Here is an 18,750-nt window from a genome sequence, read left to right on the forward strand (position 1 = left end):
CCATTAGCCAGAAGACCGCCGAACTTCCTGTAGAGAACCACACACAACAAAACATGTGTAAAAATATATGGTTGGTAGGTCCCCATACTGACGAAATTCATGCCTGGTCTCCGCAGTTGCCCAATGGATGGAAGGGGAACTGGTAGGTTAAGGGACAGTCGATGCTGAGGGTCTCGAGCTGAGAAACGGACATAAATAGAACATTGAAAGTGGCAAAAACACAGAGAAGGTTGGAAATAATACATATATATATATATATAGATATATATATAAATATAAATAAATATATCTCAGGAACAGGATTTTGGGGGACTATAAAGAAGATAAGTGGATACCTTTACCTTGATTCCCGGTTCCAAGGGGACGGAAGGGTACGCACTAAAAAGACTCCAAATATAGGTGTTAATGATTCCTGAGGCAAGGCCAACGAGAAGAGTGCTTATCAAGCTCCAAGTTGGAGTAAAAATGAGAGGAGATACATTTACTAAAGATAGTAAAGGAAGGCGTATGCAGAACATTTTTAAAAAGGGAACATATGTGGGGTTATAAATATGTCAGTATAAAGTTGTTGTTGTGTTTAAACTCGTAGATATAAAATGATAGTAAAAAATCAAGGTGATTATTAAGATTCTTCAATCTAGATATTGACATCAATCAGGAGGTTCAAAATCAAAGGAAAACAATAAATAAATGAATAAGAGATTTTAATATATCAACGATAAAACAATGAGATATTAAAAATGTATAGAAAGTGTAAACAAAAGGAACAAAAAGAACATCATTGTGTAGAGTTTTAAAAAGCAGATCCAATATTTTGATTTTTGGATAATTAAGCGGCAAATGATGCTGCCTGCTCAAATTGATCAGTGTGGTATATTTGATAACATAAAGAAAAGCATACAAATTTGGGTAAGTATAGACAGTCAAAGTCTTCTACATGTATGCAGGACATTGCCTAGATATACTGCTAAGATAAGGAAATATCATTCGGAATGGCTCTGAGGCACGACTAATAAGACACTCATGCTATGGCCTCAAGAGGGTTTGTATCAAAAGCAGTATTGCGTCAAATGACAAAGTATTTGCATGGTACATGTAAGGGAAAGAAGTTACAGAAAAGATTGGCTGTTTTAGAGCTATGGAAGATGTACCAGATGAGAAAGAAGATCCAGCGGAGGAGTGGATGATTAATCAGCATAAAGGGGAGGATAAAACACCTTTGGCTCCCCTTTCCTGTCCTGTAAACAAGAGCGCAGACACAGAGGAGAACAGATTTTTTCCTTTAAAGGAATTGAAAGCAGCAGCGGGGTATGTTAATCCGACATACAAGTCCACTGCTTATAACAGCAAGGGCAATGTGGAAGAGAGTAAAAACAGAGAACGCAAATATATCCCGACACATGATGAAAGTAAACAGCGTGATGAGAGAAAGGACAGACAAGATAGACAGATGGAGTTAGAGGCAGACACAAGGAATCAGAAAGAAAGGACAAAGCTAACGGAATAACAATAGTACATAACAAATGGATAAGAGGACAGATATTACTCAAGCTGGATGATAAGGGCATTGAAGGGGTTTGAGGAAGAGACGAGAGAGATGAGCGGGAAAAGAAAGAAAAGGAAGAAGAGAGAGCATATAAAGAAGAGAAAGAAAGAAAGTGCAAGCAAGGGGAAGAACGGAGAAGGTACGAGGCAAGGAAAGAAAAGGTCAGACTAGCAGGGAAGAGACAAGAGAAGGTAGAAGCCCAAAAAAGCAAAGAACGTGGGTTTCAAAGAACACGAGCAGGAGATGAATTAAGCAAGATATTCAAAAAGAAAGACAAAATTAGCAGAAGTATAGGACTAAAAGATGGTGAGATAGATTATCTGTGGCATAGAAGCATAGTGCTGATCGAAGCACAAGAACAACTTGAGGAAGAGAGAGAGTTACAACAGTCCCGCGGGGAGCTGCAGGGAATAACAAGACCAACATGGGCTGATGAGCGAGATACAGAACACAGAACACATAGGGAAATTAATTGGAGATTTATATAGGCAAACGAGGGATAAAGAAGGGCATAAAACCCAAGCAAATGTGGAAGGATCTATTTGAGGGAAATTGGAGGTAGGTCAGATGACATCATAATAGTTGAGTATAGAACACTGTCTTTAAGCAGACTAGATATTGATGATGCAGAAAAAGATAATAGTCATACAAGGCAACCATTACTGATTTTAAAAGAGAAAGTATTAAATAAATGACAGGACAATGCATGTTGGTAAAGGAGTGCTTTAGCATGCTGTCTATTGTCCAGTTAGTTGATATACCAAGGCGAACACCACTAGAAGAGAAGGATTTATGGAAGAAAGAAGGGTGTTTTTGATCCCCCACTGAAGCAATGTGGAGACAGGGTAGCACTGGAAAGCCATGTATGCCTCCAGCATTATTCAGGGTAGTGCTGGTGGAGCTTCACTACCCCAAGCATGTGACTCAAGAGAGTTTAGCTGCTACAATAGCAGTAGAGTGGTTTTTTGCCAAATCTGTTAGAGAGTGTGGTGCAATTTATTGTAAATGGCATTGTGTGCCAGAAATGTACTGCAGGGCACACTTTGTGAACAGTGAGAGGAGCAATTCCTATACCCAATGGCCCATTTCAGACCTAGGTATCGACTGTATATATGCTGCAGACATGCAACGGTTACAGATATATACTGGTCATGGTATGTCCTTTTTCTAGATGGATCGAGGCAGGTTCATGCACACACTTTGATGCCACGTGCACAAGTTCCTTGTGTGTGAAGTGCTCCCAAGATGGGCTGTGTGTGAGGTTTTGCGGTCTGACAATCGACCACATTTTGTAAATGAGCTGTTCAACCAAATTGTTCTTCTATTAGGCATTAAGCATATGTTTTCTTCTGTGTATCAAACACATGCGAATGGCACCTGCAAGAGATTAAATGGATTATTGAATGAAAGGTTTGCAAAAATAAAAATAACTTTGAATTAGTGATGGCTATATTGCTACTACTTGCCTTACATGCCCTAAGAAACCAGCCTGACTTAGACCACCATCTAACTCCTCATGAGTTGGTGACTGGATGATGCATGAGAACCCCTCTCGCTCCTCCAACTAGGTTAAAAACTGATGCCCATAGTGTAGTGAAGGCACAAGGTGACAAGATGCATGATAACCTGACAACAATGACTGCACATAGTTTTTTCATGTCTCAACAGGTGATGAATCAAAGGGAGAGGTCAAAGAGAAACGACAAAGATGATCAATCCATTGAAGCAGAGGTTTGTTAAAACAACCAATTCTATAACCAGGGGACCAAATGCTTGTACAAAAGTTTGTATGTACTTGGAGTACTCTCCGCTTTGAAGTTCCGTATGAGGTGGAAGAAGTTACACCCACAGCAGCAAAGTAAAACGGACGAAAAGCCTGGCTTCATTTGCATGACATCAAGCCTTATAAAAGTGAAACCCTGACCCCTCCTGCACTACTGACTGTGAAGCAAGAGAAGAAGTTCTGAATATGCAGACTCGTTCTATGGCCAAGAGTAAAGGCAAGGAAAATGAAGAACACAGCAGCACTTTAGACTTAAGGCAATATTTTTTAACATTTGACAAGGAGTAAACAGACTTGCAGTTATCCTCAAACTTTTTTAGATAGGTTAAAGGAACAATGTATTGAATTACCTGAGCTGAAAGAAGGAACGTGCACTTCATTTTTATGTTACCTATTGCAATAAAAGTACACACATTCTTGTATGCTGTTTTTCCTACATATTACAGTCTTATCCAGCTCTAATAGGAAGATATGTCAATGTCATAACATTTCTTGGAAATCCTAAGAACAATCATATTATTTTTAGAATAATTATAGCAATGATCTTGCAGCTCTTGATATAAAAGTGTGATTCATAGAGACTTACAGGGTTACATATTAAAAGTCTGAGCAAAAATGAGGAGTTTTCAGAATATAAGAGGCTCATTGCCATCAAGAAATTCAATGAGGTTCCATGGAATAATAATTGTGGCGTAATTCTGATTATGATCTTTGTTTTCCTCCCGATTATTATGACACTTATAAATCTTATAAGAAACAATACAGATATGGTGGGTGACAGAGAAACATTTATTATTGCCCTTGGTGAAATCATGAACAGCATTTTTTATAATCTTACTAGGCATTTATTTCAATTTAAAAGGGATGTTGGGGAAGATCATGAATATATAAACACATATCTTGATCATTCAGGCAAATTGAAAGAATAACATATAGTATCAGCACATGGATAAGGTGGGAAAAGAACATCAGATGAAAGCTGCTGTGTGTGTTCTCATAACTTCTGTATTGGGAACCTCTAAAATATTCATAGCAACAGAAGTAGTAGTTAAAAAGGCACATTGCCTGACACCTTGTGGTAGGTAAGAATTTTTGCAGTCCAACTGGTGTGGGACTACACAAGACTTATCTCATGATGTTAGGTAATCCACCTTTTACTATAGGCCTGTACTACACAAGTTGGTAATGTGACGGAGCAGCCAGGCTTATCATAAGAGTGGTAAAGTGAGCTGTAGAGCTGTACAATGAAATCAGTAAATACAGGTATCAAAGTAAACACTTATACACTTAAAGTTATAGTATAAATATTAATTTATATATACACAAAGATATTTAAAGCATTCTTTAAAAATCAGCAACTAATAGAAACATTAATCCAACGTTAGGATTCAATTAAAAAAGTGAACAGTAAAGCAGGTAAGTAATTCTTTCATATGTTATATATTTTCCAGCACGAAGGGTGATGTCATTTGAGGCCCGAAGTAACACTTATTTTGTATCAACTTTGCAATATTGAGTTATAAGGGAGGGACAGTTTAGGGTTAGATCAGAACATACTGGTATGGTATAAAAACAGTTAGATGTTCCCAGAGGGATATAGTCAGTCTTTTATCCCAGCAATAACAGTGTTCAACAATTAAAACCTGCAATGGGACCCAAAGGGGTATTTAGGGAGCCAGGACAGTGTAAGTCAATGAGCCAGTTCAAAGTTCTGATGCTCTCTTCTTAGAAAATGTCTTTTAATAGTCAGTAGTTCAAATAGAAAATCACAACTCAAGAGGAGTCACCTTAAAGAAGCATAAACTGAAAGAACAGTGTAAGTGAGTTGAGGTCAACTCAGAATATGCTGGAATAGTACTCCCCAAGGCAGGAATCACCCCAAATGTACCCCAAACCCCACAGTACCTGTGAACAGAAGAATTTGTTCCAGCTGAATGCCTTCTGGTTGCAGTGCAGCAGACCCTTGTTCCTGGTCCTTGGTTGTGGTGATGAAAGTTCAGAATGTCTGGTGGGCTCCTGTGGCAGCAATCAAGAGAGGGACTCGCAAGCATTGCATTATCCTTGAATCAGCAGCTCTTTGATATTTTGGTGCCTTTTTCTCAGCACCAAAGAAGAATGAACAGCTCCAGTTAGATGTTACTTGATCCCTCGGTCCAGGACTCTGGTGAAGTGACCCTGAATGAAGATTTCCTGCTTCTGTAGGATCCTCTGGATGCCTCCAAAGTTTTGGCAGGATTCGCACATCAGAAGACAATGCACTCGAAGATGGTCAGGGATCCCCAGGTATTGGAATTCTGCAACCTTTGAAAGTCACATCAAGTCAGGGTTCCTTCCAAAATAGAGTTTGTTTTGAGGCTAGTTGGTCCCATTAGCCTAAGGGAGGAAGTTATCCCGTACAGGTCTTCCCAGTGGAAATGAAAACGTGGTCAGCACAGCTGCAAGGCTTCACTGGGCACTTTGCGGTCCAGGACGGTGCTGCTGGCATCTCTTTACATATTCTTTTTTCAGAAGTTGTCCTCCATTGGTCAACTATGCCTCTATTCCCAAATCCTCACCTTTTAAGCAAGTTCCCATTCATTGACAGCCCTAGGCTGTCAATCATACAGCACAGCGGCTGTTTTCTAGGACAGCAATCCGGCCAATAGGAACTGGTTTCACTCAAGCACACGTATAGACAAAGGATAAGGAAGTTTCAGGACCCTCCCTCACTTTCTGCCTTTCCGGACACGCTGGAGCCTGGGCGGGCTTCAGGGCTGAAGCCCGCCAAAGGCAGAACACACAAAGTATTAAAACCTGATTCAAACAACAGATTAAATTTCCAGAAGAAACAAACTGACAAGAAATGATTTCAAAAGAAGACAGTGGCCATTTCGGGAAAATGGTCACTCTTGGGTGCTGTACTGCAGCTGAGGAGTCAGCCTGCAGATACATGGCACAATGCAGTAAAAAGGAAACCAATGCCACCAGACATTCAATGAGTTAGTGTAACAGAATGTTATATGAGGAGTGTGTTAAAGGAGTTACTATGTAACCCCCCCAGCACTCCACATAGGGTGGTGCCTGCTGGACCCACAAAGGAAAAGGTAAGTAAGGCAGGGGTCATCTTACTATTCTTGGGAATAGTAGTTCACCCAAGAAAATGTAGTTAAACACTAAGAGAAGTCCAAGGGACTTCTCAGTGGCACTGAACAAAAGGTACTGTGTGTCATAATGCAAAAAGCAGATGCTTATGGAGTTTTGCATACTCCATAAATCAGTAAGACACACAAAAATCCTAGTCAGAAAAAAAAAAATGAGAGTTAGAAAAAAGTACCACTCACTCTGGAGTTACAATTAAAAAGTCCTAAGTACAGCAAAAGAGCTGAGGGTCTCTAAGATCAAAGGGAATTGCCACAGAAATAAAAATTCTCCCTAAAACCTTGCACTTGGCCTAACCAGAGGACTGTTCCATCATGTGGGTGAATAAAGGGACATCTCAAAATGAAGACAAATATGTACAAGACATAAAGTCAAGAGAAAATCCATAAACAACGCATCAAATAATAAAATACAAACAGCCTGGAATACATGGAGCAGGAATCAATATTGAATAAAATAAGATGTTACAATGCAAGATTAAGAATGGGAAGGAAATACGAGAATGCTAAGAAAGAGGTCAAATACAAATTAAAGGAACACTGCCTACTCCTGAAGGATGGGCTGATGCAATGGTTGAGTGCAAAGCAATGGCATTAACCGGACAATGTGAAGTAGTTGTGGCAACTGCAGAAAAGGAATATAAAAACCAATGGTCTAAGATTGCAAGATTGCTGACATGGGTCGACAATGAGGGGGGACCATTGCAGATACTAACTGTGAAGAATGCGTCTTTATGCTTCAGAAATAATGACACAGTCAAAGTTGGAGAAAACCGCAAATGTGTGCGAGTTTTTGATGTACCAGGCATGAAAGAAGGAACAGCAGTGCTGAAGGACCATTACTGTGCCTGTGTATCAAGAGCATATATAAAGTTGCCACCAAAATGGGGAGGAGTTTGTTCACTGGTACTGATAAGCATACTAGCCTTAGTAGTACCACACAGTGACCTGCAGATTACAGACTTCCCAAAAATGGACACGCACCTGAGTAAGAAAAGATTGTTTAATTGAAGCAGAGGAGAGATAATTACTTCTCAGATAAATCAATAGAAGCCTATTATTACCATCGATATGAGCATACGTTGTTCAGCAAAACTGCAGTGTTATTCACAGCTATATTCCTGCCAGGAATTCAGACTGCAGTAAATGCTAAGTGGTTACAGATAACCAGATGGGAGCTGCTGAAAACGATCAATACGACGATAATATTATTTAATGCAATCAGCGAAGTGTAGAGGGCAATCAGGCTCACGGCCCTCCAGAACAGGTATGTCCTGGACTTAATTACAGCAATGGAAGGAGGCGTGTTCAACAAGATCCGGCCTTCTTGCTGCACATTTATACCTTCCCATGATGTAGAGAATGGGACTTTGACAGAAGCAATAACAATGTTGTCAAACTTGAACACAGAAATGGTGGATGAAGTAGCCAGGACCGAGGGGGACAGCTGGTTTTCATCTCTGTTTTCATGGATTCCAACTTGGTTGGCAAATGACTTCAAATTACTTGGAGCAGTACTAGGTTTGGTATTGTTAGGATTTTGTCTTATAAGGATCCTCTTTGGTCAATTCCAGAAGACAGCCAAGAAAGCTATTGGGATGAAGATCATTATTGATATGGACATTGGAACTGTCACCAGTTGCAGATGCAAAATGAGGAAAGTACCTGTGAGAATGTAAAGAAAAGTACCCTTGCACCTCCAGGAATGAAATTCAACTACCCTAAGGATCATAACAAATATGTAGGACAATGGATATTCTGTCCACCATCAGGAGATTGCTGCCACATGACATGGAGGGTTGACAAACATAAAAAGAATGTCGGTCACCTGAGGGGGGTGACAAAAATCTGGGTCCCAAAGAAACAACAGTATGACGAGATAATAAAGGAGAATGAACAGAAGAATGTGGTTGAGGAATCAATCAGAGGGGGGAATGTAGAGGAGCAGTTGGATGCATTATCGCTAACTCCCACCCCCTCACCGCCATTATATTGGAAAAGAAGTAGAAGAGCTCTGTATGGGACCCCATGTGTTGTTCCTATAATGCATTGAGAGCGTGAGAGATGATATGCACTCAGACAGCTGTAATGAATGTACCCTTGCAATGAAAGTGTGAAAGGATGCCATGTGGAAGGAGGTCACCACACACCATTGGACATCATGGAGCACTGGGTGAAACCTGATGAGGGCAGAGTAATGTCATGAAGCAAATATACAAAGCCATAGTGAAATAATTTGAAAATGCTTCAGAGAGACACTTTCACTGGAGAAAAAGAGAAACATGTGCAAAAAGATAAAGTAATCATGAATACAAAAGAAGACAAAGTAACTTGCTGATCAATAAGTGTAAATACATATTAATGCAAGGTAGAAAATGCATATAGAAGCTTTCTATAGAGGAATATATAATGTGGCTAGGACGGCCATAATTGGAAAATGGATGCCGCCTTGTGCCTTGATTCAATTCAGCTACATCAGAAACAGATCAGGGTTGAAGAGTCAGGAGAAGCTTGAATAACAGCTTTTTGTGGAAACCAAAGAGGAGTCTATGTTGGCTTGGGATCAAGGATGGCATTTTTAAGAATAGCTGCAAAGCATACAAGGGAGGCTGATGGATAAGCATTGGACGAGACATATTTCTCTTAGATTAACAAATAAGACAACATCTGCAAGAGCCAAGTAGTGGACAATTAAAAGTGCATGGGGTCTATACAAGGTAGAGTGAGCAAGTCTCTAGGGACAAGAAGAGTTTAATTAAATCAAGTAGCAGTCAATAAGAAGTTGATATGGACAAATTCATGGTCTAATCACAGTGACTCAGAAGTCGAAGGCAAGGGCTATTCATTAAGTCTTGGATGAAGATAGTGATGTGCTTACACTTCCTTGAATGTCCCAGAACAGAGATCAGGCTACAGACTGGAAATTTTGGCTCATGGTCAAACTGATGAGAGGTGATGGACTAATTGGCAAAGTGGGGAGTAATCTGACATGATTCAAGCACCTGGGTTTCATTATACTTACGTGCTGCTAGCAGAGCCGACAGTCCAAGTATGGGTGAGAATGCCAACCAATCAGTACATCAATGGGGCAACCTGCACTACCATGTTGCATAGATCAATCTGCTGCCATTTTGTTCAATATAATCAGTATTATACATATTTAGAGGTAGTTCAAGGCATGCCTCACAGATAAGAGACAGCCAATGGTGTACTAACCCTATTTGTTCTATAAGTAGATATGTACCCCTAACCAATCCCTCCTGCTAATAGGTATTACAGTTTGCCATGTAGGATGATGTCGTAGATGACGCATATTGGGGTATAAAAGCGCTGTGTAATCAAGTTCATGTGTGAGTGTGCATCAGTTTGATGTCTGCCAGTTGACCCTGCTTATTAAATTGAGAATAAAGTAGTACTATGCCATATTCTTTGAGTCTGTCAGGTTATTTAGTCTGAGATCTTCATAGGTGATTCCATCTAGCACAAGAGACGCTTCCAGGTGCTAGAGCACAACAAGCTTAGGGCCGGGATATTATTGGCATTTATTAAGGGAGGTTTATGGATTGTGCCCCGAAGTACATGACAGATAGGCTGTACAAGTGTTTAGACAAGTTAGACAAGATTTAGATAATTGTGTGTTCATGAGGCAGAGGAAGATCCTATGACATCTTTATTTAGCTCTATGATTGTTGCCATACTTGATGTTGCCTATAGATGGAAAGACTCTTCAACCCCCATGTGCCAGACCAGATATTTTTAACATTTCCGGAACTCTTGCAGTGAACCGTGGATTTAGGTCATTCAAACCAACCAAAAAACAATGTTTGTGTTGTGCTGTCTAGTAGACTTTTATGGCTAAGTGAAAATGGATTTGTATTTTGGATATGTTCTGAATATTTGGACTTTTGACTGAAGGTCACACAGTCACATCCAAGATAAGGGCTTAACTTGCAGAAGCTTAACATCAACTTAGCACAAAAGGATTGTTTGAACATCTTCACCAAATTGTATTTTCATAACTAACTTCAAATAGTGTTTGATAATTCTTGGTAATAAAGCGGCATTATTAAACAAGAAGTTTAATTGAGAAACCTCAATGAATGAAAGTAATACAACGTTTGTGTAAACTGAAATACTAATAGAGCTTGTCTGTGTTGATATCCATTGTTTCTTGTCTCTTTTTAGAAGGGGCAGACAATTAGCAAGCAACTGAAAGTTTAAATGAGGGTGAATTACTGCTGATGGGCAAGTCATATTAAAAGAAATCTACATATGCTTTCTCAATTGCAACTGTTGATTAGGTGTTGAAAATTAGAACTGCATTTGCCAATAGCAAAACAATCTCATATCTGGTTATTTTTTTTAGCAGTAGTAAATAGATATACAAGACAGTCGAGCCAAATCCATGTACCCAGCACATGTATGCAACTACTTTATGAATCAGATAATTGAAACAGTGTTTGCAGGATAATGAATGACCACAGTGAGTTCAACATTTTCTAGCCATCTAAAGTCTCCTACCAAAACTAAAATAAATCACAACTATGCTGAATGGTTGGATTTAAACATCCAATATGAATATCAAATCCAGTAAATATTGGTCTCTTTGACAAAATTAATAACACCTGTCCATGATTATGACTCAGAAAACCTACAGAGCGTTATAAAATAGTAGAAGCGCTAACACATTTTAGGCAGATTTTTAATTATGCTTAAATGCAAAACTGTTAAAATTGTAGATGCATTGCATTGTTTTGCAAACTGACCTGTATACTGTTCACTGAAGAAGAAAGGTTCCAAACATTAAGATCGCCTGCTACAGATACCGCAACCAGTGAGTCCTCTGTAAAATGTAATGCATAAATGTGCATTATAATCCATTAATTAAACATCACAATAATACAAAGGGCAAAATATTATTAGTAGCAATAGTGGATATATTATTTATAAAGATAATTTTTGAAAAATGTATATGTTATTTGGTTGACAAGCAACCTTTGACAATATGATCACAAACATTTCATATATAAACCAATGAATTCAAAACAATTATTTCATGTAATTATAATTGCATGAAACATAACATAACACATTCATTACACATTTCCCTAAAATTCCTTCTAATGCTCATGTCGATTTAATAGTTAAAACCAGCCTCATATCCTAAAATATTTAAAAACATTACAACATCTAAAATACTATTCCTTCTTCTTCAGTTACAGATTAATGATTAATCTTATCACAGTTCTACAGTCATCAGAAAACCTACTAGTGCTATCAAATCAGAGGTTACTGGACCTCCTTCTCCAAAATAATCTAGATCCATAAAGTTGCAAGAACAAAATAAATGTCCAAAATATTTCTGTCGGGAAAGTTCCAAAGACGGACATGCCACCACTAAATGTTTAATTGTGTCCACTTCTTTCTCAGCAGCACAATATCTACATTTGTTCTCATATTGTCATGACCGCTGGGCGCTGGCGGCTGTGGGAGAGGTGGAAGCGGGGCCGCCATTGATTTGTGCCGCCACGTTTTCCCCCTGACAGTATTAACGGTCTAGTCTTTTTCAAAATGGCCGCTGCCTACGCGTATTTACTTCCACACGCTAGGCAGCTCGGCGCGTTGCAACTTCGGATTTCCCTCTGTTGCTCTCGCTCTCCTATTGTTTTCTCCTTGGCGGTGCTCCGCCCAAGCTGTTTTGGGGCTCCCTGGCCCTTGCGCTCTTTCCCTTGCGCTCTTTCTCCTTCCAGCCTTCCCAGTGTTTCTCTTCCCAGTTGGTTTCACCGATTTCGCTCCCTTTCCCTGGCTGTCTCTTTCTCGGCTCCTTTCTAATATTCAGCTCGTCCCTCTTGTGCTCTCTCACTCACCTTGCATATTCGTTGGATTGTGCTTTCCCGAGTATTCCTGTTATCGGTTTCCTGCCTGCTCAAGTACTCCGGAGGGGTTTTTATGCCATTCTGGCTTTTCCCCTCACTCCGTTGTTAGTCCGTCGTGGAGGGGGGTCACCGTGCCTCCTGTGTTCGGAGCCGCGGTGGCTTCCTTTCGAGGCCGACCTTACCTTCTACAGAAGAAGAGACTTCCCGCTCTCCACGCCAGAAGAAAGAAGTTAAATTCAAGCTCAGGTGAGGAGGAAAGGGAACGGGAGTCCGAATTGTGTCCAACTGATGAGGAAGACTTTACCGAACAATCTGATAAATTGGTTAGTCCGCCAGCCCATTGTGATAGTTTGCAACGCCAAGTATTGAGATGGCAACCCCACAACAACTCCAGGAACTCGTCGCAGCAGTACAAGGTTTGAGTCAGGAGGTTCAGACTATAAAGGCAGACAATGCCGCCCTTCAACTAAGGGTTGCTGCTCGAGAACAGCTTACTGCCGATCTTCCCCCCCTACCCTTGGTATCAGGCAAATTTGATGGCACCGAGAGGAAAGTAAAGGAATTCCTTGATGCTTGTGATATTCACTTTGCTTTCCGAAGAGGCACCTTTTCCACAGACCATACCAAGGTAGGGTTCATGATAACCCATATGACGGGTAATGCCTTAGCATGGGCCACTCCTTTGGTATCTCGATCTGACCCAGTGTTACAAGATTATTCGGCTTTCAAAGACCTTCTCAAACAGACTTTCCTCCATATGGAAACAGCTTTTGTAGCCAGCGAAGACCTCCTTGACGTGCGTCAAGGAAATTCAGACCTGCTTTCCTATCTGTCCGCTTTCAAAAGAATAGCAGCGGAGGCTGGTTGGCAAGAAGAAGCACAGTATACCATATTCCGGAGGGGTTTGCGGGAGGACTTAAAGGACGAACTAGCCAGAATTCCCCGCCCAGACTCTTTCCCCGATCTCATCAAGGCGATAATCAGGATCGATTATGGCATGACCGAAAGAAAGAACAAGAAGAAGAAGACTCGTCCTCCCGGACCTTCCCTTGAAGCCCACACGTCGACCTCCTCATCTGTTACTCGTCCACCTTCCAGAGATGAACCAATGTGGATTGGTACCACCCAAGCTCCTTTGACAGCGTAAGAAAAGAAGAGAAGGCGAGAAGGCAATCTGTGTCTCTATTGTGGTTCGGCAAGACACCTTTTGAGGGACTGTCCTGACGTACCCCCGAGGAGGCCGGGAAACGAGCGCCCTCGGTAGTCGGTGGGACAGACTATCGAGGGGCGTCAGTTGGTTCCTATGCTACACTTTCTGTGACCTCTGCCAAAACCTCCGAAGACCATCGATTGATGGTAGTTGCCGTCCAGCTCCAGTTCAGAGGACAACAGATAGAGACACAAGCCTTGCTTGACTGTGGAGCTGCCGGTAATTTTCTAGACACTGTGTGGGCTGACAAGGTGGGCCTTCTCCGAGTACCAAAGAAGGAAGACCAGAAGGTAGAAGGGGTGGATGGTACTCCTTTATGCTCCGGGCCCATAACCCACACCACCGAGGAAGTTCAGGTATCTATCCAACAACATTCCGAGTCCCTGAAGTTCGATATCATTAGGGCCGCCCATTTCCCTGTGATATTGGGAATTGGTTGGCTCCGCAAACACAACCCAACAATAAATTGGACAGACAACCTGCTGAGCTTTCACTCTTCTTTTTGTAAAGAAAGGTGTCTGCCGGAACCGATGTTTGAGAAGGTAAAGACTATATGTGCTACTGAGAGTAACTCCATCCACAATATACCCAGGATATTCGAGGAATTTGCTGATATTTTTAAGGAACAACAACCTTCGGTACTCCCCCCTCATCGGCCGGAAGATTGTAATATAGACCTCATACCTCAGGCCTTGGTTCCTTTTGGAAGAATGTACCCCTATCCTTGGCTGAAAAGGCAGTTCTCCGGCGCTACCTGGATGACAATCTTGCTAACGGATTGATCCGACCATCAAGATCCCCAGCAGCTGCTTCTTTATTTTTTATACCTAAGAGAGACACAAAGGAGTTGAGATCTTGTATTGATTACAGGGGTCTAAATCAAGTCACGATCAAGGACAGATATCCGATGCCTATAATCTCGGAGATACTTGAAGCCGTTCAGGGATCGGTATTGTTTACTAAGCTCGATCTTCGGAACGCATACCACTTGCTTCGGGTGAAATCCGGTGATGAATGGAAGACTGCTTTCCGCACTCCCTACGGGCTTTTCGAGTACCGAGTGATGCCATTTGGACAGGTAAATGCTCCCTCTATTTTCCAGAGGTTTATGGATCGCATATTTTCCGATCTATTGGGTATCAACACAGTAGTATACCTTGATGACATCTTGATATTTTCCCGGAAGAAGGAGGAGCATTCTTCCCAGGTATTGGAGGTGTTACACCGACTCCGAACACATCATCTATTGGTCAAACCAGAGAAATGTGCTTTCGCTAAATCATCCATACCCTATTTGGGGTTTATTCTCTCTGAAGAAGGGATAACCATGGATCCCGAGAAAGTTGAAGCCATTCTCTCATGGCCATCTCCTTCCTCTGTAAAGGACATCCAGAGGTTTTTAGGTCTGGCAAACTTTTATCGGAAATTTATCCCGGGGTTTTCAAGACTTATCTTGCCCATCACTTCTCTACTTAAGAAATCCTCCAAACCTTTTCTTTGGAATAAAGTAGCTGAAGACAGCTTTACCAGTCTCAAAGGAAGATTCTGCACGGCTCCTATTCTTCGGCAACCAGACCAATTGAAACCTTTCATTATGGAGACCGACGCTTCTGCTGCTGCAGTAGGTACCGTTCTTCTCCAAATCAACCACGGCATGGAACATCCTATAGCCTATTTTTCCAAAACCTTGACAACCAGTCAACAAAACTACTCTGTCATCGAGAAAGAGCTACTGGCTATGAAATTGGCTTGTCTGGAATGGAGACACTTACTTCAAGGAAGTAAGTACCCATTTCAGATACGTACTGATCACAAAAATTTGCAGATTTTGAGGCAACAGGAATGCTACAACACCCGACAAGCCAGATGGGCACACTTCTTTGCTCAGTTTCATTTCACCATCACGTATATTCCAGGCTCTCAAAACCAAGTCGCTGACGCGTTGTCTCGAAGAAACGAAGTACACCAGTCATATCAGAAAGAACTCATGTTTCCCCGTACTAAGATCGTCCTGGTTGTATCGTCTTTTCTGGAAGAGGTTAGGGGGGCTTATACTCCTTTAGAAGGTCCCGCTCCCACTCTAAGAAATTTACCTGTCGAGGAAAAGGATGGACTGTATTTCAACCAAGGAAGACTAATCCTACCCACACATGACCTTCAAGTACGAGCTCTTAAGTGGTGTCACGACTCAAAGGTTGCGGGTCATCGTGGCCTGCCCGGTACTCTTGAACTGCTCCAAAGAACCTTCTTTTGGCCCAAGATGCGGGCAGACACTCAGGCTTATATTCAAACATGTTTAACTTGTTTATGTAACAAGTATTCAACCCAGAAATCGTTGGGGCTACTTCAATCCAGCCCGATCCCTCCAGGTCCTTGGATTAACATTTCTACGGACTTCATCGTCGACTTACCTAAATCCCAAGGGTGTACGTGCATCATGGTAACAGTCGATTCCTATTCCAAATTGGCGCATTTCTCCCCACTGTCTGGCATACCTTCTGCTTCACTCACTGCTGAAGTCTTTCTTAAAGACATATTCAGATTGCATGGACTCCCTCAAAAGATTGTATCCGATCGTGGCAGCCAGTACACATCTAAGTTTTGGTCAGCTTTATGCAAACTGTTGGGTATTGAGAGGGCTCTTTCTTCTGGATTCCATCCTCAGACTAATGGCCAAACTGAGAGGCTAAACTGAACCCTTGAACAATATCTGAGGTGTTTCGTAAACCAGTCTCAAGACAATTGGGTTTCTCTTCTCCCAACTGCCGAGTTCTCATACAACAATGCGATTCATGCTTCTTTAGGTATGAGTCCTTTTTATTGTACATATGGATACCATCCCAGATCTATTATACCCACTTTCTGGAAGGAAACTCCTATCCCGTCGATTGAATCCAGTTTGGCACAGCTGAGAGAAGCTCACTTATCGGCCAAACAGAGTCTTAAAGAGGCAAGCATTCAATACAAAGACCAAGCAGATCGCCACCGGAGACAGGTACCGATGTGGGAGAGAGGTACAAAGGTTATGCTGTCTACCAAGTTTCTACCCCGATGGGTCAGACCTTCCAAGTTGTCCCCCCGGTATATTGGACCTTTTGACATCCTGACCAAGATCAACCCAGTGGCTTACCGCCTCAAGTTACCTAAGTCACTCAGCCGTGTTCATCCGACTTTTCATTCTTCACAGCTCCGCTCTTATGTGGCTGATGAGAGAAGGCAGAGAGTTCCCAGACTTCACGTTCCGCCCGACCCTAACTCTGAAGTATACGAAGTCTCCCACATCAGGGATTCCCGTTACCATAAGGGACGCCTGGAATATCTTATACATTGGAGGGGCTTCCCTTCGTCCGAGGATTCCTGGGAACCCCGATCTTATGTTAACGCACCCCGTTTGCTACACCAGTTCCACAACCTACATCCGGGCAAGCCCGGGGGGTATCGCCCTAGAGGGGGGCATACTGTCACGACCGCTGTGCGCTGGCGGCTGTGGGAGAGGTGGAAGCGGGGCCGCCATTGATTTGTGCCGCCACGTTTTCCCCCTGACAGTATTAACGGTCTAGTCTTTTTCAACATGGCCGCTGCCTACGCGTATTTACTTCCACACGCTAGGCAGCTCAGCGCGTTGCAACTTCGGATTTCCCTCTGTTGCTCTCGCTCTCCTATTGTTTTCTCCTTGGCGGTGCTCCACCCATGCTGTTTTGGGGCTCCCTGGCCCTTGCGCTCTTTCCCTTGCGCCCTTTCTCCTTCCAGCCTTCCCAGTGTTTCTCTTCCCGGTTGGTTTCACCGATTTCGCTCCCTTTCCCTGGCTGTCTCTTTCTCGGCTCCTTTCTAATATTCAGCTCGTCCCTCTTGTGCTCTCTCACTCACCTTGCATATTCGTTGGATTGTGCTTTCCCGAGTATTCCTGTTATCGGTTTCCTGCCTGCTCAAGTACTCCGGAGGGGTTTTTATGCCATTCTGGCTTTTCCCCTCACTCCGTTGTTAGTCCGTCGCGGAGGGGGGTCACCGTGCCTCCTGTGTTCGGAACCGCGGTGGCTTCCTTTCGAGGCCGACCTTACCTTCTACAGAAGAAGAGACTTCCCGCTCTCCACGCCAGAAGAAATAAGTTAAATTCAAGCTCAGGTGAGGAGGAAAGGGAACGGGAGTCCAAATTGTGTCCAACTGATGAGGAAGACTTTACCGAACAATCTGATAAATGAGTTAGTCCGCCAGCCCATTGTGATACATATAAACCAATTTTCTTATATCTCAAGAGAACTTCAATTGTCAGATTAAGATTCCAACGACACCTCAAACATTAATTTCTCACCAGACGACTTGGATAAATAAAAAGGATGATAAAATTCCTTGCTTCTTATGTGCAGTCACCAAATGTGTCAAGAAGGGTAGCCATGCATTTTTTCAATGGTGCTTATCCAGTCCCATGATCTTAACCATCTCTTCATAAAGTCCGGTCTTGTTTGCAACTTTTCCCGATTGGACCTGATCTCTTGTAAATACTCTCACATATTTTAACACGTGTAAAATGTGCATTTGAGGAACCCCTTCATTAAAAACATTCATAGACCTCAATACATCCCCATAGAGAGTATCATCTTCTGCAGTTAAAATGCTCTGATATAAATTCAAGAGGTTCCAAATCCCCGTAGATCTAAGAGATTGGATAACCAATTCATACCTAATTACGTCAATTGGAAGATAATTAGGGACATTAAACAACTTCTTCCAGTTTAATGCCTCAAGGCCCGGCAGCAAATTCAAAATTGAAAATTCATAAAGTTCTATGCCATAAAGTAATTTCTGAATGATTTTGTCTTGGGAAAATATTAAGGCTGGATTATTGAGAATTTACCATATTTCCCATCTGCCTTTTTTATTTGATTTACCAAACCAGTGGTTTACTGCAGTAGCCACCCCCTTGTGGAGGCCTTTGTAGGCTATACAATAATGAAGAGACCTAGATAGATAATAGAATCAATCTGCAAGCTTGTGACCATCACTCCATCAAGAAACAGGTCTATAGCCCTTTTCCTAGTAAATCTAATCACCTTTGTCTTACTTAGGTTAATGGCAAGACTATGTTTCTGAGCATGTGTCCCAAATGCATCAATGCGTATTTGAAGCACACGCATGGTCGCTTGAATAGTAAAAAGTTTTCAGCGTAAGAGAGCCACGTAAAACGATGTTTGTTCAACTTG

The 18,750-nt window shown here is 41.9% G+C and overlaps 1 protein-coding gene across 2 annotated transcripts in view; it reads right to left on the reverse strand.

Annotated features, from left to right (window-relative positions):
- Positions 1 to 18,750, reverse strand: part of WDR72 (WD repeat domain 72) — a 933,775-nt gene that overhangs the window by 585,496 nt on the left and 329,529 nt on the right. For both annotated transcript variants that reach the window (XM_069624855.1, XM_069624854.1), the window contains exon 6: positions 11,233 to 11,309. In XM_069624855.1, the coding sequence (XP_069480956.1) occupies positions 11,233 to 11,309 (77 nt within the window). The remainder of the gene's footprint in view (positions 1 to 11,232; positions 11,310 to 18,750) is intronic.

This window comes from Ambystoma mexicanum, chromosome 11, assembly GCF_040938575.1.
Source record: "Ambystoma mexicanum isolate Mex_15411 chromosome 11, UKY_AmexF1_1, whole genome shotgun sequence".
Lineage (NCBI taxonomy): Eukaryota > Metazoa > Chordata > Amphibia > Caudata > Ambystomatidae > Ambystoma > Ambystoma mexicanum.